At 56.0% G+C, this 21,923-nt stretch overlaps 1 protein-coding gene and 1 long non-coding RNA gene across 2 annotated transcripts; both read left to right on the top strand.

Annotated features, from left to right (window-relative positions):
* The first annotated feature begins 615 nt into the window (after positions 1-615).
* BCDIN3D (BCDIN3 domain containing RNA methyltransferase) lies at positions 616-3,971 on the top strand. The gene is made up of 2 exons (XM_061347221.1): positions 616-822; positions 2,943-3,971. The coding sequence occupies exons 1-2, from the start codon at positions 631-633 to the stop codon at positions 3,573-3,575; spliced, it is 825 nt and encodes a 274-aa protein (XP_061203205.1). The 5' UTR covers positions 616-630; the 3' UTR covers positions 3,576-3,971.
* A 1,255-nt stretch (positions 3,972-5,226) lies between these two features.
* Positions 5,227-6,221, top strand: LOC133208952 (uncharacterized). The gene is made up of 2 exons (XR_009724533.1): positions 5,227-5,519; positions 6,005-6,221. It is a non-coding gene; the product is annotated as an uncharacterized LOC133208952 (long non-coding RNA).
* The last annotated feature ends 15,702 nt before the right edge of the window (positions 6,222-21,923 follow it).

Raw genomic sequence — 21,923 nt, 5'->3', positions numbered from 1 at the left:
TTGCCCCATTATTGCCTTGTTACTGCTCTGCTATTGCCCCCTTACTGCCCCACCATTGTCCTGCCATTGCCCCGCTATTGCCCCATTATTGCTTCACCATTGCCCTGTTATTGCTCCGCTGTTGCCCCATTGTTGCCCTGCCACTGCCCCATTACTGCTCCACCATTCCTCTGCTATTGCCCCTCTGTTGCCCCATTATTGCCCTGCCATTGCCTCATTATTGCTCCACCGTTACCCTACTATTGCCCCACTGTTGCCCCCTTATTGTCCCACAACTGCCCCATTTTTGCTCTGCCATTGTCCCTTCATTGTCCCATTATTGCCCCACCATTGCCCTGTCTTTGTCCCCCGTTGCCCTTCCATTGCCCTCCTATTGCCCTGCCATTGGCCCTTCATTGCCACTTCATTGTCCTGCTATTGCCTCTTCATTGCCACCCCATTGTCCTGCTATTGCCCCTCCTTTGCCCCACTATTGCCCCTTTATTGCCCCTCCATCGCCCTGCTATTCCTCTTCATTGCGCCACCGCAGATCGGCGCATGCGCCATTGCCCCTCCCGGAACCTTCCTTCCCCGGAACGTTTCTTCTCGCTTCCGGTGCTCGCCCGGGCCGCGCCCGAGAGCAGTTTAAAGATGGCGGCGCCCATGGGCGAGGGCTCTCCAGGTCCGGAGCCCGGCGCTGCTCCCTACGGCAACTTCCCCAACTACTCCCGGTTCCACCCGCCCGAGGGCCGTGTCCGCCTCCTGCCCCGCGGCCTCCTGCGGAGCCTCTTCCCCGCGACCGCTCGCCCGCTGCTGGGGCTCGATGTGGGCTGCAACTCGGGGGTAAGGGACCGGCGGCGGGCGGGTGGGCCGCGGCTGTGGGGAGAGCGGGAGGGGAGCAGCGGCTGCCGTGTTGGGGGGCACTGGGGTAGGATGTGCCCCTGCTTGGGGTATTGGGGTAGGATGTGCCCCTGCTTGGGGTATCGGGGTAGGATGTGCCCCTGCTTGGGGTATCGGGGTAGGATGTGCCCCTGTTTGGGGTATCGGGGTAGGATGTGCCCCTGCTTGGGGTATCGGGGTAGGATGTGCCCCTGTTTGGGGTATCGGGTAGGATGTGCCCCTGCTTGGGGTATCGGGGTAGGATGTGTCCCTGCTTGGGGTATCGGGGTAGGATGTGCCCCTGCTTGGGGTATCGGGGTAGGATGTGTCCCTGCTTGGGGTATCGGGGTAGGATGTGTCCCTGCTTGGGGTATTGGGGTAGGATGTGTCCCTGCTTGGGGACTGTAGCACTAGGACAAGGGGTGATGGGTTCAGACTGGAACAGGGGAAGTTCAGGTTGGATACAAGGCAGAAGCTCTTCCCTGTGAGGGTGCTGAGGCACTGGCACAGGGTGCCCAGAGAAGCTGTGGCTGCCCCATCCCTGGCAGTGCTCAAGGCCAGGTTGGACACAGGGGCTTGGAGCACCCTGCTCCAGTGGAAGGGGTCCCTGCCTGTGGCAGAGGCTGGAACTGGATGATCTCAAGGTCCCTTCAACCCAAACCGTTCCCTGATCCATGTGTGGGAAGCCCCCTTGCAGGTCTTTGAGCGTCGGCTGAAGGCTGGGATGAGATGGAGCCGGTTGGTTTCTGCGTTGCTTTAGGAGCTTTGTTGTGGGTCTGGCCTCTTTGCACTGAGGCCCTGCAGTGCTCTGTGCTGCTGCGTGTCCCAGGCACTGGAGAGCTGCAGCCCTAAGAGCAGCCCTGAGGCTGCAGAGCATCCCTGTGTGTTCTGTGGGGTCACATCACTGGTCCATGAGCCACAAGTGGAAGCTGAAGCCCTGGTTCTGTAGCCCAGCTGGTAAATCTCCTCCAATCTCCCATCTGAAAGCTCATTTTCTTTACCTACTTCTGCTTTTTGGCCTGGTGGCTTGCCCTCAGGGTGCACTTCTTTGTGTGGTGGTTCAGAGGTGCCTGTGCAGCTCTGGTGTGTGGTGGTTCAGAGGTGCAGCTCTGGTGTGTGATGGTTCAGAGGTGCAGCTCTGCTGTGTGGTGGTTCAGAGGTGCAGCTCTGCTGTGTGGTGGTTCAGAGGTGCAGCTCTGCTGTGTGCTGGTGCAATGTTGGACTGGGTCTAAAGATGCTTTTCCCCCTTATTAGGGGGAATTAATTTCCTTAATTAATTTCCTTAAAGGAAACTTTATCCATGTGTGAATTTAGTGCCTAAGAAATCCAGATTCATGCAGAATGCTGTTGCAGTCTGGCTGGGGACAGGAGCTCTGCTGTTTCCATGGCTTCCCTCCCTCCCTGAGGCATCAGCTAAAGAACAAGTGAAGCTCCTATTGCAGGTGAACTTGTGGAACAGGCCAGGGATAAGTGCTCCCAGCCCAGTTCTTTTGGGATGCGGAGACTTTGCCGGTAGGGGATGCTCTCTGCCTGCTCCTATGGGCCGTGCACTCATGCCTGGTGCCATCCAGGACCTTCCTCAGATCTCCTTTAGCAAAAGATGGAGCCAATTCTGCTCAGTGGGGCTCTCTGTGGAAGAGAATCCAAAGGGAAGCTCTCGTGTGAGTTCTCTCATGCTACATCTAATGGTCAGGGGATGGCTTTTACTTTAGCAGCAGTGAATGACACCTATTACTCTAAATTAGGCATTATACAGAGCTCTGAGTGTTACCAGGGAGCCCTGAGGCTCTCCTAGGGAAGCCATATAAATCCCCACACTGAATGGGTTTATCCATCAAGATTCCTGTTTCTAAACCCCTGGTTTTTGAAGCAGAACCCCAGGTTTGAGGTGGTGCAGGTTTAGTGCCCATCTCTGGTTGACTTCCTGATGCTCTTGGCTGCAGAAAGGGAGCTTATTGGTGAGTCTGTTGGGAACTTTGAGGGCAAGCTCCTGCCTTGGTGCTGAGAGAGGGATCCTGCGTGCTGGGAGCGTGGTAAGGAAGCAGCGTGGGCCCCGTGAACCACTGTTGTTTTCCTTCCTGCAGGAGCTAAGTGTGGCTCTGTACAGGCATCTCCTTGGCCTTCAGGAGAGCAAAGGCAGCCTGGAGGAGTCTGCAGCTGGGAAGGATCTGAACCTGCTGTGCTGTGACATTGACCCTGTGCTGATCGAGAGGGCTCAGCAGTGCAGCCCCTTTCCTGCCTCCATATCCTTTGCCAAGCTGGACATCATGGACACCAGTGCCAGGGACTCATTCCTGAGCTCCTACCTGGCCCGGTTTGGCCGCTCCACCTTTGACATTGGTTTTTGCATGTCCGTGACCATGTGGATCCACCTGAATCACGGCGACAGGGGCCTGGTGGAGTTCCTGGCCTTCCTCTCCTCCGTGTGCACCTACCTGCTGATGGAGCCCCAGCCCTGGAAGTGCTACAGGGCGGCCGCCCGGCGCCTGCGCAGGCTGGGCCGCAGCGACTTCGACCACTTCCGAGCCCTTGCCATCAATGGGGACATGGTGGAGAGGATCACCCAGATCCTGACCGAGGACTGCGCCATGGAGCTGGTCTGTTGCTTCGGGAGCACCTCCTGGGACAGAAGCCTCTTGCTTTTTAAATCGAGTGCCTCAGATCCTGAGGGCACAAGTCCTGTTCTGAAGAAGGAGGCTCCGGAGCAGGAGCAGTGACTGTAAATGGCCTCTCACATGGATGAATTCATAGGCAAGGAGGTGCTTGCTGTTCACAGAGACAGGTCTAGGACTTAAATCCCTACTGGAACAGGAGCTTGACCTCTCTGGGGAGAAGAGAGAACATGCCTGGAGCTTCTCAGGGAAAGGGAGCGTTTCTGTTGCGCTGTTTGTTCTGCTTCTTGCCATGTTTCCTATATAAAATACTCTTGGAAAGCACATAACCTGGGTCACCAGCTGGGAACAAGGGAGTTGAATCACTTGGGAGGGTCAACAGGATGCCCAGAGTGGTGGTGGTGGATGTCCCATCCCTGGAAACATTCTAGGCCAGGTTGGACGGGGCTTGGAGCAAGCTGCTCTAGTGGAAGGTGTCCCTGCCCATGGCAGGAGATTGGAACTGGGAACATTAAGGTCCCTCCCAACCCAAACCTGTGGTACTGGTCCGACTGTGCTCAATGCACCAAAGCAGATTGGGCTTCCCTGGTTGACACAGTGTGATCTCTCTGTGGAGAGAGGGATTTCTATGCAGGGCCTGTACTCGTGTGTGTAACACAGTGAGTGCTTTGTGTGTAATAACCTTGAAATAAAAGAACTCGATGTTACTGTAAATCCTGTGTTGGGTTTTTGAGCTTTCCTTTTGTTTGCTGGTTTCAGTGCCTGAACTGTCCCAGGTAACCAGGTTTTATCATTGGGCTGAACTTCCAGGCTCAGATAAAGGCTTTGCTAAGCTCGAGGTTATGTTTGGTGAAGGTTAAAGTTTTACAGCTTCCACTGGGTTGTGGGTTTGTCTGTTTGCTGTTTCCTTCAGTAGAATCCAGGAAGAAGGAGAACAGGAGCAAAAATGTCCTATTTTAACTTTATTCCCCTTGGGTTCATATCCCTATGGGCTTTATTCATACCCTGGGTTTGTTAGCTCTGCTGGCAAGTGGGAGTCCCACTTCTCCCGTGTTGTCTAAAGAGATTAAAAGCCTCCTTTTCATCTCTTTAGCTGTGATGTAGACTCCTGTGTGTAGACTGTGACCCAGGTAACAACTGCTGACTCCTAGGGACATCGAGGTTCTGCTGCTTCCTGCTGGGAGGTGAGAGGGAAGCCCAGGAATGTGCTGGATGGAAGTGCTGTGTCACCAGAGCTGGGTGCTGGAGAAGGGCAGGAGGGGAGGGATCTCCTCCAGGAGGAGCTCTTGCCCAGGAGTTTCTCTATGCAGGGGTTGAGACTTTGATTGCGTTTTACCTTGGCCTTAATGGGACTTCCCTGTTATTTACTCATGATAGTGGAGGAGGGGAGAGCTTTGCTTAAGCACAATGAGCTCAGGTAAGAGGATGTGTGCTCTGCCTGGCCAGATGACCGCTACTGGCAGCCACAGGTGGATGTGTGATGGATTGGGCATTTAAAGGGTCATAGAAAGGCTTTTAAGGCTCTTCATGTGAATGCAGCTTCCCCAGGGGTATCCTATAGGAAGTATTGAGGATTCCCACCAGAGCTCCTCTGCTTCTCAGCCACACACAGATGTCTTCCCTGGTGGTGAAGCTTCCTCTTCCAAGCCTGGTGTGACTTCATTATCCCTGTGGGAGTGAGGGGAGAACCATTTGGGCATGGATTTCCCTCTGGATTCCCTTTGGGAGTTAAGCACCTCGTCTGACACTGGTTGTAACCCTTGGGTGAGCTCCAGTCACTTGGGGTGTTGCTCCCAGCAGCTCCCCATTCCTCACTGCTCTTCCCTGTGCTGTGCAGTTGGTGGCACTGGAGCATCGTGCAACCTCCAGCCTCACCCTTGGGCTGCTGCTCTTGGCTCACGGTAGTTGCTGTTTGCTTTGAACTTTGCCATATTCATAAACCAGAGCTGGACTTTGCTGCTCAATGCTGGGGTTTAAAGGCCTCTGTGGGAGTTCTTTCAGTTTCCTCTGGGGATTTCCATGCTTGCTTTAGGAGGAGTTGCTGGGAAGGTAACAACACACAGGAGGTGGCCCCTGTGCCCATCTGGAGTGGCCTTCCCCTTCAGAGAGACCCTGTTCTATGTTCCTCTCACACTGCAGGATGAAGCAGGGTTCTGCTGCTTGTTGAAAGATTGTGGGTTGGGTTTTAGTTCTTTTTCCAGCCCTTACACACTGGCCATGTACAGACCTGCAGTGTGTGTGTAGCAGCACGATGGCTCCTTATCTGCCCCTCCTGTCTGTGCTGTTGAGTTGCTCTATCTCTGTGTCCCACTGCCTCAGAAATGGCCCAGCTCCAAAACCAGCTCAGTTTGGCTCTTTCACAGCAGGGGGTTTTATTTCTTGTCCTTTGGATATTGCCCCAAACACAGCTCAAAATAACCCCAGCACAAATCTCCCTGCAGCTCTTGGGTCACTGTGGGGCTCAGATGGAGTCAGGCCCTTTGCAGGCAGGAGAAACCACAGTAAACCCCTCTTTCCTTTCCTTTCCTTTCCAGCTCGCTGCTGCTGCCCTCCAGGAGGCTGTTGGGAGATGAGCTTAGGTGGGAGCCCAGCTCCATTCCCAGTGATGGAGCAGAGCCCGTGGATCTCGGCTGCAGTGCTATGTAAGGCTCTCATCCTTTACTCTCTCTACGTTTTGCAATGTGGCTAAAATGTGCTCCCAGTCCTCTTGAAGGTAGGGCAGAATGAAAGTAAAGCTGAGGGTTAAACCCAGCACTTCTTATTGCTGAGAGCCCTTTGCAGGTGGTTGGTAACTGCTCATCATGTGGCTGGGGAAATGGAGATGCTTTGCTGGCTTAGTGCTCTGGTGGTCACCATTGCAGAGCTTGGAGCATCTTGATTAAGGGAAGGCTTCTGTACTGACAGTGCTGCTTGCTCATCTCCTGCATGACCCAAGGATGGGGCTGACTTGGGGTGGTTGCTGCTGGTAATGCAAGGGAGACACAACTTCCCTGTGTATGCAGAGAGAGGGTTGTGCTCCCACTGCTCCCCTGGAGCCCATGGCATCAGGCTGTGCTCACGTGTACATCCTGGCTCACACATTATGTGCCGTGCCATTCATGTTGTGTGCTTCCCTAAGCAGTGGAGGGTTAGTTCAGAGATCCTGCTTGTTCTTTCCTACCCTTAAAGCTCCAGAGCTATGCTTGCTCACAGGAGCCTGCTAGATTCAATGCCTGCACAGAGCACGTGTAGCTGAGCAGTTCCAAATGGAGCCAGAGTGTTGCAGGGCACTGGTGTCAAGCTGGTGGCCTGTCCCATCCAGCAAGCAAGGATGTCTGTGTGAGTAGAGTTCCCATGCTCTGTGGGTTGGGATTGCTGCTGGGCTCCTCGGTTCTTCCAGCCATGAAATGAGCTTGATAACCACCCACACTGGGGAGGTTTCTGCTGGGGACTATTAGCTGTGTGTTTGCACAGCACTTTTGAGAGTGAAATCCAGAGCTGAGCTGTATCATCAGCTGTGAGCTGTGCCTCTGCTCATATAATCACTGCAGCACTTCAGGTAGTAATTAGGTCCCATACCTTCAAAGTGTTCTGACTAACCAAGCCTCACGCCACTGCTGTGTAGCAACTCACAGCTCACTCTGCCCCTTCCCTGCATGGAAAAAGGTGAAGCATCAAGTTGTGTGTAAGCCAGCATCAAAGCTTGGGGGTGAGAACTTGGAGATTCCACTTTCCAGATGGTTCTGCAGTTGCTTCTAGCTCCTGTGGGAAGTGAGATTTAGGTAGAGTCAATGAGAGCTCCTGGTTTTACTATTCTTTTAAGTTCTTAACTTGAGCTTTTGCTTATGCTTAGAGCCTGTTGCTGCTTCCTGCATTCTTGTGCTGGATGAGTACAAGGGATGCACTCAGTGGGGAAGAGTTTAGTGTGTAAATGTAGTGCAAGAGCAGCAATTTTACCACGTTAACATTGACAGCTGCCTGAGCAATGGCTGCTGTGAGCAGCTCTCCCTGCTGGGTGCTTCCCTCTCACACACACAAGCACCGAGAGCCTCACAGACGCTGCTCATCAGCATTTCTAAAGGGTGACCTGGTCTAAAAATGCTTTACTTCAGCTTTCCCCAGAACGTGTGAGCAGCCCAAGAGTGGAGGAATCGAGCTGAGGAACAGAGAGCTGGCAGCAACGTGTCTGCACCCATAAGCAGCTTCCTCTAGCTGGAACCCAGCAACTTGTCCCTACAGGCTTCTATGGCAGAGGCTGCAGATCTTCGGATTTCCTTTGCTCAGCTGAGGGCAAGTTCCTTCTTGTTCTTCCTGGCACTTTGCTGCCTGTGAATTAAAGGAGACAAGTGAGAGGTGTCCACCCATGGAAACATGGGCAGCTGCTGCTGGCAGTGTGGAAACCTGGGAAAGGAACAGCCACAAACCAAACACCCGAGGTCTGTTTGATCCCAGGGCTCAGCCAGTTCCCTTGCAAAGTCTGGATGCATTCAGTGGGGTGCTGGTGGGAGGAAAGAGCTGTGGGGGCTCGGTGGGAAAGGTGACCACAAAACCAAGGTGTGAGTCTGAGTTTCACTGTGGACAAGGGCTGGAGGCTGGGCCTGTTTGGCTTTGGAAGTGAGGAGTCAGGGGAGGTCAGAGGGGATCAAAAGGATGAGCTGTTCCCTTCCTTACGTTGGTTATGGAAGTGGAGGCAGCTCAGCCGTGTACACTGAGGTTTGATGGCTGTTGGGGGGAATGGTCTCTTCAGGTCTCTCTGGACCTAGTGGGGAAGCTGAGACAGATAAGCAGCGTGTGGGAAGTCTGTCCTGCCATTGCATTCCCTCTTTGGTCTTCAGGGGTTTGTTGCAGGCACCTCAGTTTTCCTATCAGACCCACTTGTGTTACCGTGGTGGTTTCCCACGGGCCCTGGCATAGGAATCCCTTGGAGCACTATGGGCAGAAGCTTTGCCACTGATTCTCTTATCGATCAAGCTGAGTTTCTTGCATTTCATTATGTGGGAGTGTCCTTTAGGGCTGGGTCACCCATTAGGTTTGGACTCCAAAGGGGTTTCCAGTTGGATGAGGAAGGCTTGGGGTCATTCCCTGGGGCTGGGATATGCTCAGAACGCTCTGACAGAACTGGGGGTGCTCATGGCTGAAAGACCTTTGCTGGAGGTTAGAAGAGTGGGTTCCTATCTCAGGCTGCAGACCCTGGCCAAGCTGCTCCTTTCCTTGGGCTTCTCATCTTGCTCTATGGGAAGCACAACCTGACGTGGGGTGATAAGCGCTGGAGTTATCACAACCCTGAACCCAGAATGCTGTGCAGACCTGCTCTGTTGGGCCCAGACACACAGAGCTCAGTCAGTTGTAGGTCTGCCTTATGCAATGCTTATCAGCTGCCTGGGTTTTTAGTCCCAACCTTAAACACAACTGATCCTTGGATCCTCAGCAGAGTGGCTTGACTCTGAGCTCTGCCTTTCTTTTGAGTGAGAGCGTTTTAAGAGGTGGTGAAGCTTTCTGGCCTCATTCATTGTAGTGTGGGGCCCTTGCAGTGAAGCAGGGGAGGCAAGGAGGGATCTCACCCATAGCAGAACGCACTTTAGATAAGAGTCTTTGTAACTGATTAAACCCCCCTTCATCTAAGGCCAAAGATTACACAGGCACTGCAGATGCTCTGCTCTGTTTCCTGGTATGGGGTGCTTCATGATTCCATACTGGTTACTTCTGGTTTATTGCTGCATTAGCAATCTATGAGTCTTCCACGTGAGTGACAAGGATTTAGTTAGAGCTTAGTGGGAGGGTGGTGTCCCTCCTTGGCCTCCTCACTTCCCCTCCACCACTGGGGTCAACCCAGCGGCTCCCAAGCCCATGGAACACACAGAAGCTGCTGAAGTGCAGGTTTGTTGCCCCAGCAGCTCCAAGCCAGGAGCAGTCGTGCTGCAACAGGCCCCCTGCGAGAGAACAAGCTGCAAGGCTGACACATCAAAAGAGAAGGGCAGCTCCGTGGGGTTCTCTGCCAGATCAAAAGGCAGCAGTAAGCAGGGCGGCTCCTCTCCTGCCTGGCCCTTGAGACTGCTCATCTCTTGCTCTTTACGTGTCCCTTTAATCTCAGCTCCCTCCTAGATCACTGCTTCAAGCATGTGAGCTGGTGGTGGGAAAAGCTCATCTCTGAAGTGGCTTCCATGCGGGAAGAGCTCCTCGGGTGCATGTGGTGAAGGAAGCACATGGGAGAGAGTGAAGGTTTTAGGACAAACCCCCCTAACACAGCAGCACCTTCGTGTCCCATCAGAGCTGGTGACACAGCAGGAGCAGAGATGGGTGCAGGGGATGGGAGCTGCCCTGTGTGGGTCTGGTGTCAATCTCTACCTAGAGACCATCAATCCCCTTCTGCAGCTGGAGTGCCTTGGTGATACCAGGGCAGGAGGGCTCCTCTGTGGGGCTCCATTGGGATCAGGCCTCGCTGCTGCAGTGCATGGAGGCAGTGAGTGAGCAGGGCAGCATTTACAGGCTGTGAGGAATGTTGGTGGCTGTTATCCAGGCTCTTGGCTTCCCTGGGACTGCTTAGCTGCTGTAACCACTGCATTCTCCATCTGGACATTCCCAGCCTGGCCAGTGCTGACTCCTGTTGTCCAGGGTGGCTAAGCAGGGCAGATGCTGCATTATTCATTGTCCTGCAGTGCATTCCTTACTGACTCAGGTTAAGCTTTAACTCCCCATCTTAACCATTCCTTACAGAGGCGGTGTTTGGCCTCCCTCAGAACAGCCACAGTTGATGCCTGAGAACTGGGTTGGGTTTGCCCTGATCCCTTCCAAGCCCCCTGCACATCACCTCTGTGGGCAACTCTGTCCTTGGATCAGGGCAGCCACAATGACCTGGGAAAGCAGCTTTCCCACCTTGCCTCAGCCAACCTGAGGGACTTTCCTCCTTCCCTCCCATCACTCCCATCACAGTGCTCAGGGCAAGCACTGACTGCATGGAGAAGCCATAAAGGAGCAGAGGTGTTGAACCTGAGAGCATGGGAATGTGGAGTCGAGCATTTGGCCTTGAGTGGAAAAGATGCTGTCTGGAAGGCTCTGGCTTGGTGAGAGGGGAAAGGGACCTCACAGGAGCCTTGTAGCTGCTTTGGATAGGAGGAGGAAGGAAAGGGGAGTAACTGTGGATGGGACTTGGGAATCAAATCAGATATTCCTGGGATACCTTTGTATTTATGAGCTCTTCCCCCTGAGGATTGTACCATTGATGCTGGAAGTAGGAATCTCATCTGACCTCGAAGAGCATCACTGCAGAGCTGATTCTGGGGGGGTTCCCAAGGCATTTACTTGAGCTGGAGACTAAAGCAGAACAACCTGGCCTGTGCTGGGCCTTTCTGTGCCTGGTGCAGGTTTCCCAGGTGAGCAGTGAGTGTCCCAAACACCGCTCCTTGCCCTGGGGGGAGGCGGAGGGCAGGAGCTGCTCTGCTGCTCCCTGTTCTCTCTTGATCTGCGTTTCTGGCTGCTGCTGTCACCAGCCCATTGGCTCTGCTCTCTGCCAAGGCTGCAGGTCGGGGCTGGTCGCTGTTCCTGCTCCGTGTGTAAGTGTCTGCCTGCATGGCAGGGACCAGCTCCAGCTGGTCTGGGTGAAGTGCTGACTTCAGGCACTGCCAAGCATGACTCAGAAGGGGGAGAGGGCTGGCGAGAAGGAGGAAAGGCTTTTTAAGGAGTTGTAAGCTATAAACTACAGCAAACAACGCTGGTCGAGGTGGCCTGGTTCTCTTCCAGGTTCTAAAGGAAGAGTATTAAGGATTTATAAAGAGCTGGCACAACTGCAAGGCAAAGGACTGCGTTATTGAGTGTGTAGAGGCTCATAAAGCCATAGTAAACCTGATAATGTTGTGTATGTAGAGACAAGGTGGAGAGCAGTCACATAGCAAGGAGGTACGTGGAGGTTTCCAGAGGGCCTCATGCTCCCTGTGCATTGACCATGGTCACAGTTGTCATCAGTGGAGCAAGTGGTTGGTGCAGAACCTGCTTCCTTTCAACTCCCTGCTTGGCACATGGGTCCATCAGTCGCTATTGCAGCACCTTGAGCCATGTTGTCTAAGGGTTGTCTTGAAGGCTTAGCACTTCTCTGCTCCATAAGAGTCAAAGGGGCCACTGGATCTCATAGAGGAGGTCTGGGTGAGCAGCTCACCCTGGTTCCTCTCTCTGGGATGTGCCTGTGTGTATCCTGTAACAGGAATACAGATTTGCCCCTGTGGTAGGACAATGGCCCATACCCCCCATCAGAGGAACTGCTCTGCATGAGACCCTGCTGTGGGCCACAGGCACACATCTGACCTCCAATAGCATCACTGCAGATCTGATTTTGGGGGGTGTTCCCATGCCATGTACCTGAGCTGTACAATAAAGCAGGACATGGCGCTGTGGTGGCACGATGGCAAACAGGAACCAGGGGGACAGTGAGGGGGGCAAAGAGCAGCTTGGTCTGGAATGAGGGGCTGGGGGAGAGGAAAAGGCAAGAGATGAGCTGTTTGTGACTGTAATGGGCACCTCCACATGTGAGAATGCCCCAACACTCCCATTACACTGGCAGGAGGGCCCCTGCCCTTCCATGGGGTGTGATTGGGCTCTAATGCAGTGATGGATCATTGTGTCTCTTCATCAGGGACTGGAGCGATGGGACAAGGGGTGATGGATTCACATTGAAACAGGGGAAGCTCAGGTTGGAGATAAGGGAGAAGCTCTTCCCTGTGAGGGTGCTGAGGCGCTGGCACAGGGTGCCCAGAGAAGCTGTGGCTGCCCCATCCCTGGCAGTGCTCAAGGCCAGGTTGGACACAGGGGCTTGGAGCACCCTGCTCCAGTGGAAGGGGTCCCTGCCCGTGGCAGGGGGCTGGAACTGGATGATCATAAAGTCCCTTCAAACCCAACCATTCTATGATGTGGATTCAGGGACGCTCCCACCAGGGCCTGGGAATGGAATGGGAGCACTGGTTGTGTCGGGCTCCTGCAGGCATCTTCCCCAGGGTTGTCCCACTGCTTATGGCCCTGCAGGAGAGCTCTGGAGGTGAAGAGCTGCTGAGTTTTGCTGGTTTCTGGATTCAAATGGAGAGGCTGGGATGTGCTTTAGAGGAATAAAGGCCACTTGTGAGATTCCCTTCTGAAGCTGGGTTTGGATCTTGCTGCAGACTAAACACATGTGCCTGCGAAGCTGCTTAATGCTGAGCGCTGAGATGCAGCTGTGTGCATCTGCATTAGTGTCTGCTCTGCTCTGCGAGAGGCAGCTGCTGGTGAAGATGTAGGAAGAACTGGAATGGTTCTCCGCTGTGGGAGGATTTAACTGAGGAATGTTGTCAGCCTTGGTGCCAGCCTCACCTGCAGCACGCCCAGCCAGGCAATGGGGCTCAGAGATGCTTCCACACACACCATCAGTGGGGTTCAGAGATGCTCCCACACACATGCACAGTGGGGCTCAGAGATGCTCCCACACACACGCCATCAGTGGGGCTCAGAGATGCTCCCACACACATGCACAGTGGGGCTCAGAGATGCTCCCACACACACGCACAGTGGGGCTCAGAGATGCTCCCACACACACCATCAGTGGGGCTCAGAGATGCTTCCACACACACCATCAGTGGGGCTCAGAGATGCTCCCACACACACCATCAGTGGGGCTCAGAGATGCTTCCACACACGCCATCAGTGGGGCTCAGAGATGCTTCCACACACACCATCAGTGGGGCTCAGAGATGCTTCCACACACACCATCAGTGGGGCTCAGAGATGCTCACACACACACGCACAGTGAGGCTCAGAGATGCTCCCATGTGCACACACACACACCATCAGTGGGGTTCCACACACAGCTCTCAGGCCTGGGCACAACCTGTGTGTATTCATTGTGATCTGGGCAGTGTTTGCTCCCTCTGTGAGCTCTATAGAACTGAAGAGAGAAGACCCCTTTAAGTCCTCCCTCCCTTCCAGCCAGCACTGGGAAGGCTGCTTTTGCTTTGGTTTAACCCTTTAGCCTGCAGCAGCTGCCCATACCTTCCCTGAGCAGCACTACGTGTGCATTGACACCGCTCTGTGCAGCGGATGCTCCCTGCAGTGTGTTTTAATGCTGTCTGCATTGCTCTCTGCTTGCTGTGATTGAGAAATCAGAGCACATAGAGAGCATTAAAAGGTGAGCACGGAGGGAGCTGGGTGGGATCTGTAAGTCATCCAAGAGTCCATGTCAAAACATCCCCACCCCATTCCTTGCGTGGCTGGGATGCTTTGTGAAAAGCCCAGACTTCTCAGTAAATCCCAGAGGAACTGGCACAAAAGTAACCCTGAGAGGGGCCCAGTGCAGCTCCATGGAACGCACTGGAGTCTGATCCCACTGCTGCTTGTAGCCAGTGCTCACTGAAGGCTTGCTTATTCCACTTAGGTTTAAGCTGGCAGAGAAGGGGCAGATGCCTGTGTGTGTTCGTAGCTTAAATCAGGAGCGAGGTGATGGTGTGGCATTGGAACAGGCAGGTGAATTTAAGTCTCCGTATCCCAGCTGTGGACAGGAGCATCCTCAATACAGTCCCAAGCTGGTCCCAACAGCTCCATCCTCTCAGTGCTGGCAAGTACCTGATCCAGGTACCAACCTAAGGTTAATCTTGGGGCTGTGAGGAAGGCAGGGGCTGGGGAGGCTCAGGAGCAGCAGAAGTCTTGCTATGCTGATGCTGCCTCTTGTGAGGACCTGGATGGACAAGCATGACCAAGCTGCTGCTGGTGGTTTCCTTTGCTTGGGTGAAGAACTGGGCTCTTTCCTGGGGTGGGAAGAGGACTGGGGTGGCTCAGCCCACCTTAGGAAGGAGACACTGGAATGCTGACCCTTCCCAGAGCCAAGCAGTGGATGGGAGCTGCAGCCAAGAGGCATTTCCCAGTTGTGAGCCAGGTTTCTAACCAGTGCAGAGGGCTGGAGCATTGCTGCATGGTCGGGAGGTGCCCATGGGTTGCTTTGTCCTCTACTTAAGGCCTCATCATGGGCTGAGAACCTTTGAGCAAGGGGGAAGTTCATGGCTCTTTGTTGCAGGAAGGTATTTTGTGTTGAACTTCAGTCCTGCCAACCCTGGATCCTGTGCTTGGTGCACCTGGGATGCCCACTTGCAAGGTCAGGGGCTCTGCTCTGGATGCTCTGTGGCTGTGCCCTACATAACGTGTGTTGTATAATGTGCACGCTGCAGATACCTACGTGGGCGACTCCTCCAGGGAGAACAGAATCCAGTGCTCAGGTCTCAACACGTCCCATAGGTGTTTGTTGCCATGAGTATGAGCTGGCTGGGAAGCTGCCAGCAGAGCATGGATGGACGGATGGATGGATGGATGGATGGATGGAGCCCTTCTCTTTCATCCACACTCCACACCACCCTGGTGCACTCAGAACCGGGTTGGAGAAGGCATTGACATGAGGACGGAGCAGCATCCATGTGTCTGATGCTGCCTGGGGTCTGGCTCTTAAGAGCTGCTGAGTTTCAGGTTTCCTCATGGCAAATCCAAGGCTAAAATGAACCCCAGGATCTTTTAGTGCCTTTGTGGGCTGCTGCTATAGCAGGAAAAGACCTTTGGAGTTGTGTCCCCTTGTGTAGTTTTAAGTGTTGTGGGCTCCCAGTGTTCTGAGGGTTTCCTGTTGTTGGTAGGCTTGAACCAGAAGAGTTCTTCCATGTTGCCCTGACATCAAGACTTAAACCAGTGTCACCCACTGGGAGAGCTGGTGCTCTGGGGATAAACTGGTGCAGCATCAGTGACTTAGTGAAGTTACCCGAGCTTCTATGCAGTGAAGTGCTGGGGCAATGCTGGATTTACACCTCATTGAGCACAGTGGGACAGGCAGGTGTAAACCTGGAGTGGATCTGTGCCTGTAGATCTGAATCGGTGATGTCTTACTCCTTGTCTTGTATTTCTAACCCCTGCAAGCTATAACGAAGGCTCCAGATGAGGGTTCCTCTGTTGGTAGCGGTGTCTTTCAGCCCTGCTGTTCTTACCCTGCACAAAGATCGCTTTGGCTGCATGAAAAGGCTCTGGAAGAGCTGGAAACTGAGCCCCAGATGTTTTCTCTTCCCTTTTTTAAGTGTAAACCTCTTTCCTGTGTGTGTTGGGGCAGCTCAAAGGGGTGAACGTTTATGGGGTGGTCAGGGATTGCTGGCCAGGGGTTGGTGTTGCACTGGGCTATCGCTCCTGGAGCTGATTCAGAGCCATAGAGGTGGGTTAAGCTGGGCACATTAGGGACTGGGGAAGGGCTCATTTCCATGGGCAGAAGCTGGGCTCTGATGGCACCATGGGGACGCTGGCTCTGTGCTTTGTACAGAGGGGCTGCAGGCTGCCCTCCCCTGACCCTCTTCCCATCATTCCCAGCCCCGCTCCCTGCGTCAGAGCCCTGCTGTGACTCAGGGCTGGGATTCCTCAGCTCTGAAGTGGTTCCTTCTCCCCCCCCTCCTTCATCCCCAGGTGCTTCGTTTCCAAAGCCCTGAATTGCAGGGTGTGCCCGGGAGCTCTCGCAAACAGCGCAGGCCCCGGCAGGAGCGGGTGAGCGGCGTTCCCAGTGTGTGATGAATCCCTGGCTCCGGGCCACCGGGCTCCTGCCAGCCCCAGCAGCCAATCTGGAGCACCCAGACCTGCTGAGCTCGGGGCTTTTGCTGCTCTTGCTAAGTCATTGCTCTGCAGGGACGGAGAGTTTTAATCTCCTCTCAGCAATAGCCGTGTTTTGGTACCGGCTTGGCTGCCTGTGGCATCCCGGTTCCCACGGGGAGCAGCTTCCCAAGGGTGGAGAGTGGAGCAGGCTGCTCCGGCGCTGGGCTGCCCATCCTGCTGTGACTCATCCCGTCCAACCTGCAACCTCAACCCCTTTCTGTGCCATGCCCTGCGTGCTGGGCACTGCCCCAGCTCCTCCGGGCCCCTCTGTGCCTTCCAGGGGCTGTGTAAGGGTTGGGGGCTGCCCCGTGGGGCTGTGCATGGGAGAGAACTGGGTGGTCTGGGCATGGAGCATCTCCATTTCCCAAGGGAGGACGTGTGCCACCTCCTCACATGCACCACGAGTGCTTGGGTGTTCTGGTGAGGATGCTGGGGGATGCCTGTTGTTGAAGCAGCAAAGAGGGTGAGGAGCTGAGGCTTCAGCATCACCTCTTGAGCAGACAACGAACCGAACCCCAGTTACCAGCTCTGGTTATGAGTACCTGCAGAAGCCCAAGAGCAGGCTGTCAGCAGTGCCTGCCAGCAAGGCTCAGCATCAGGGATGCTCTGCAGCCCAGGCCAGCCTTTGGGAGCTGTCTCAGACTCAGCATCTATGCAGAGTGGAGATGATGGTGTGAGACTGTAAATGGTCCCTGGGCCACACTGAGCTTGGAGCATATGAAACCTATAGACAAGCCCTGATCGGAGCTGCACTGATCACTGCTGTATCTAACCTGTCCTGTCTGCTTTCCTGTGCTCACTCAGCACCATGGGCACCAGCTCGCCACATCTGGCCTTGGCATCATGTCTGCACTCGGGCCAGCCTGGCCTTCCCAAGCCTTCATGCTGCAAAGAGGAACATCCCCATCTCTGCTGTGACCTGATGGAGGTTAGCATGGGCCTCAATCCGTACACCAACACATCCTGTCCCTGTCTGTGGGCAGAGCTGCTGCCCCTCTGCCCCCTGTCCTTGTTCCCCTGTTGCTCTGTGTGTGTGTGGAGGGGAGAGCAGGGCAGGAGGTGCTGGCAAAGCCTGGTTTGCCTCCCGCACACGCTGCTCCCACCCTTCTTGCCCCAACACCGGGCTCTGTCCTGCTGCAGGGATTAAAGGGGGGCACACATCAAATGGCCACCCCATTGCCACCCAGTTCAGGTGAGGCTGTGGATGGGCAGGAGCTGGGGCTGGGTGGGGAGGGTGGTGAAGCAGCAGCCCTGGCAGGGCTGGAGGCAGAGGTGTGGGACCTGCCGGTGCTCCCACCCTGCGGCCCCGGGGCAAGGAGCTGACACAACAGCGCTGGAGCCCGGCTCCTGGCACCACAACAAGGGAACGCTGCAATCCCCGGCCTCCTTTGGTCAGGGCACGGAGCCACCGCGGAGACAGCTCCGAGGGGCTGTGGGCACCTCAGTGCCTCTCCTGTCCCTCCTGCCTGGGGTCTGCTTTGGCTCTGTGATGGGCCAAGCGTGTCCTTCACCTTGGGCTGCGGCAGCGGGATGTGGCACTGGGGGATGTTGGGCTATGGGGCTGCCAGCCCCATCACACCCTGGGTTTGTGCTGCTGGGAGTCCCCAGGCATCCCAAGCAGGTCCCCCCCTTGATCCAGCTCCCCTGAAGCGAAGCCTTGAGCGCATCCCCAGAGCCCCTTTGGGATGCTGTGCCCATGATGGCTCAGTGCAGGGCCGGGGAGCCCCTTTGGGATGCTGTGCCCATGATGGCTCGGTGCAGGACCGGGGAGCCCCGTTGGGATGCTGTGCCCATGATGGCTGCAGGACCGGGGAGCCCCTTTGGGATGCTGTGCCCATGATGGCTGGGATACAGACCGGGGAGCCCCTTTACCCACCCAACACCCCTTTGGGATGCGTGCCCAATGCAACAGCAACGGGCAGCCCCCTTGGCATGCTGTGCCATGAGGCCTGCAGGACCAGGGAACCCCTTTGGGATGCTGTGCCCGTGATGGCTGGGATACAGGACTGGGGAGCCCCTTTGGGATGCTGTGCCCATGGTGGCTGGGCTGCAGGAAGGACCAGGGAACCCCTTTGGGATGCTGTGCCCGTGATGGCTGGGCTGCAGGACCGGGCAGCCCCTTTGGGATGCTGTGCCCGTGATGGCTGGGATACAGTACCGGGGAGCCCCTTTGGGATGCTGTGCCTGTGATGGCTCAGTGCAGGACCGGGGAGCCCCTTTGGGATGCTGTGCCCGTGATGGCTGGGATACAGGACCGGGAAGCCCCTTTGGGATGCTGTGCCTGTGATGGCTCGGTGCAGGACCAGGGAGCCCCTTTGGGATGCTGTGCCCGTGATGGCTCGGTGCAGGACTGGGGAGCCCCTTTGGGATGCTGTGCCCGTGATGGCTGGGATACAGGACCGGGGAGCCCCTTTGGGATGCTGTGCCCATGATGGCTCGGTGCAGGACTGGGGAGCCCCTTTGGGATGCTGTGCCCAGGATGGCTGGGATACAGGACCGGGGAACCCCTTTGGAATGCTGTGCCCGTGATGGCTCAGTGCAGGACCGGGGAGCCCCTTTGGGATGCTGTGCCTGTGATAGCTCGGTGCAGGACCGGGTGTGAGGTGCTCCGTGTGCTGGGCAGGGCTCAGGTGTGCACATTCCTCCCCACATTGCTCATGGAGCCCCAAACCTGGCCTTATATGGTGAGAAAAGCCGGCACCGGCTGCTCCTGCTCCTCCCTGCCGATGGGGTCGGGCATGTTTGCCTCCACCCGGCCCTGCCCTGCCCTGCCCTGCCTGCAGGTGAGGCCCTGGGGACAGCACAGCCCTGGCTCTGCAGCGTGTGGGTGCTCAATGGGGCTGGGGTTGTGTCCCCCACGAGCTGGGTGGGCTCAGGGTGCCCCTTGATCTGGAGGGTAGGGGCAGCACAAAATCACTGCCTCCTTCCTGCGTGCTCTGGGCTGGGGTGGGGGTTTTGGGGTAGGAAAACTGCATTTTACCCCCTTCAGCTTCATCGCATCTTAACTGCAGGTGGAAGCAAACAGGGGAAACTGAGGCACGGTCTTGTTCCAGAGCATGCAGGGAAGGGAAATGGAGCTCTTGGCTCCTTGTCCCTACATCTGATTTCTTGGGATAAGTCCCTGGAAGCGGCTGTGCCCAGGAGTCAGCTCTGGGAGATCCCTGCAGGATTCATCCTTCTCCTCCTCATTGTCCCCTGCCTCTCGGAGCTGCTCTGGACACAGGGACTGTGTGGGACTGGTGCATTAAACCGGGCTGGAAACTAGAGTGGGCTCAAGGGGTGTTCTTTGCCCTCAGTGGGTCCTGGTGCAGTGGGAAGGCTCTGGAGCTCTGGGCCATGCTTGCTCCATGCCAGGAGCACGTTTCCATCCCGCTTCCCACACATTTAACATGTGGAGCTCATATGGTGAGCTCAGCATGTGCCAGGTTTCCCCCGTCTCCATTGGCTTGTCTCTGTGAGCCTGGCTGCTCAGGGCCCTGCTACAGACCAGTCTGTGACTGGTTTTAATGGGAGCCTATTGGGTGCTCTCTGCTTCTGTCCAGGGGAGCATCCCTCCATCTAGAGGAAAAGGAGAGGTGGGAGAAGAACCAGCAATGCTCCCACATGGATGGCTCTTTGATGGGGAGCAAATGGGCTGGAAGCTGTTTCCAAAGGGAAACCATGGCTTATCCCTTCATAAGGTTGTTTTTGGTGTTCTCTTGCAGGATTTAGCCCTTAGAGCACAACACAAGTGGGGTCTCTGTAGGGTCCCTGTCTTGTGTCAGTGTGGGGCTGGCAGCATCCCCCCTCCACCAAAGCCAGCCCCAAGGAGGGAATGTCCCGGCTCCATTCCCTGTGCTGGTGGGATCTGAGGTGTTGAGGGAGGGATTGCTCACCCCCAGCAGCTCTGCTGAGAATGGATTTGCTTTCCCCAAGCAGATCCCCAGCCCGATTGGAAGCGGAGGGATGGGATCTCAGTGTGTGTGTGGTGAATGAACCCAGGCCAGACAGGCTGGAGTTCTACCAGGACATGAGGGGATGGGGATGGGGATGGGGATGAGGATGGGGATGGGGATGGGGATGAGGATGGGGATGTGGATGGGGATGAGGATGGGGATGTGGATGGGGATGGGGATGGGGATGTGGATGGGGATGAGGATGGGGATGGGGATGAGGATGGGGATGAGGATGGGGATGAGGATGGGGATGGGGATGAGGATGAGGATGGGGATGGGGATGAGGATGGGGATGTGGATGGGGATGGGGATGGGGATGGGGATGGGGATGAGGATGGGGATGGGGATGGGGATGTTGGCTCCAGAGCTTGCGTTGCCTCCCGTGCAGTGGAGCCACCTGCCCGGCAGAGGGAGCCTGGAGCTCACACTTGGCTCCGCACCCTCAGGCAGCGGCTCAGGTATGCGGAGCCTCAGCCGCGGTGCGGGGCTCGGCCTGCCCCGGCCCGCCTGCAGACGGGAGCGTGTCCCTGGGGAGCCTCCCGGCCCCACAGCATCAGCCCCTGCTCTCAGCACCCGGCTTTGGCTGTCCCTGAGCTGTGGCTCGCAATGGGCCGCGTCCTGGCCGTCTGATGGCTCCTTTCGCCACGCTTGGGCTGAGGCTTCAATCCTTGGCTCCAGACAGAGGTTGAGATCACGTTTGGGAAGCCTCTTGCAGTTGAAACTGATAGGGCTTTGCCTGGAGATGGCTGTGCTTCGGCTGCGTAGATGCAGCCCACCAGATAACAGGAGCTGCCTTTAGTCCGCCAGCCCCGGTAGCAGCAGCTGGGTCTATTGGATGCTGTGCTGGCTCAGCATCCTTGCAGGACTGTCCCCAGCAGCCCGGAGGGGGTCCTGAGATCCTGTTGCTGGTCCTGCCTGGGCTTTCTCAATGGGACAAGGGGTGTGGTGCTGCTCAGCAGATGAAGCCAATGCAGAGCTTCCTATGGGAATTCCTCAGCCTTAGGGCTGGCTGTGGCCCTGCTGTAAGAAATTGGTCCTGGTCATTCAGGGCTTATGGGGTAGTGTGATGGAGTGGGAGGGATGGGTGCATGGGCACGTTCAGGGGTCCTGGAGCAATGGGACTGCCTCAGGCATAGCTCAGGCCCCATCAATGGAATGCAGGAATTGCTCTGCATTGCTCTGGTAGGATGTGGCTTGATTCTCACTTTCCAGTTGCCAGTGGGGAAACTGAGGCACGGAGCAGAGAAGTGACTGAGACAGTGAAATAGTGACTTGGGTCTTTCTCTCCTGGGCCCTACAACAGTGAACAGACCCCAGGGGTCCAGCTCTCAGTGCCCTGCTCCGGCCCCAGGGCTCTCTCCCATTGCTTTGAGTGGTGACAGCTCAGAAGCAGCAACGAGAGGGATAATACCCACAAGCCTGTGGCAGGGAAGGAAACCAGGTAAAACCTCTCTTCTTGCAGGCCCAGGCTGGTGCTGAGCCCCTGCCCTGGCTGCAGACCCTCTCTGACCACCCTTGTTCACTCAATGGAGCATTGAGAGCTCCCAAAGCCCCCCCTTCCGCTCCGGTTTCGTTCTGGACAGCCCCCGTGCTGTGCTCCTGCTCTTCCCCTCTGCTGCAGCTCCGGGGCTGTGCAGAGCAGAGCAGAGCTGGGCCTCACGCACCCCGCGGGTGTCCCGCAGCCAAGCACAGCCCCGCCGGTGGCCCCGCGGCCGGATGCGGAACGGGCTGCGCAGGGCACTGCCTGCAGGGGCAGCTCTGCTCTAAGCGCTGTGCGCTGGGCTGGGCGGGCGGGTGAGACCGGAGTGCAGTCACTGCTCCGTCAATCACTGCTCAATCACTGCTCCGTCAATCACTGCTCCGTCAATCACTGCTCAATCACTGCTCCGTCAATCACTGCTCCGTCAATCACTGCTCCATC

This window comes from Neopsephotus bourkii, unplaced genomic scaffold (assembly GCF_033783945.1).
Source record: "Neopsephotus bourkii isolate Nb327-2 ecotype Australia unplaced genomic scaffold, CSIRO-AGI_Nbou_v1 NB_309, whole genome shotgun sequence".
NCBI lineage: Eukaryota > Metazoa > Chordata > Aves > Psittaciformes > Psittacidae > Neopsephotus > Neopsephotus bourkii.
The sequence above is the reverse complement of the archived record's forward strand: the minus strand, read 5'-3'. Positions and strand labels throughout refer to the sequence as shown.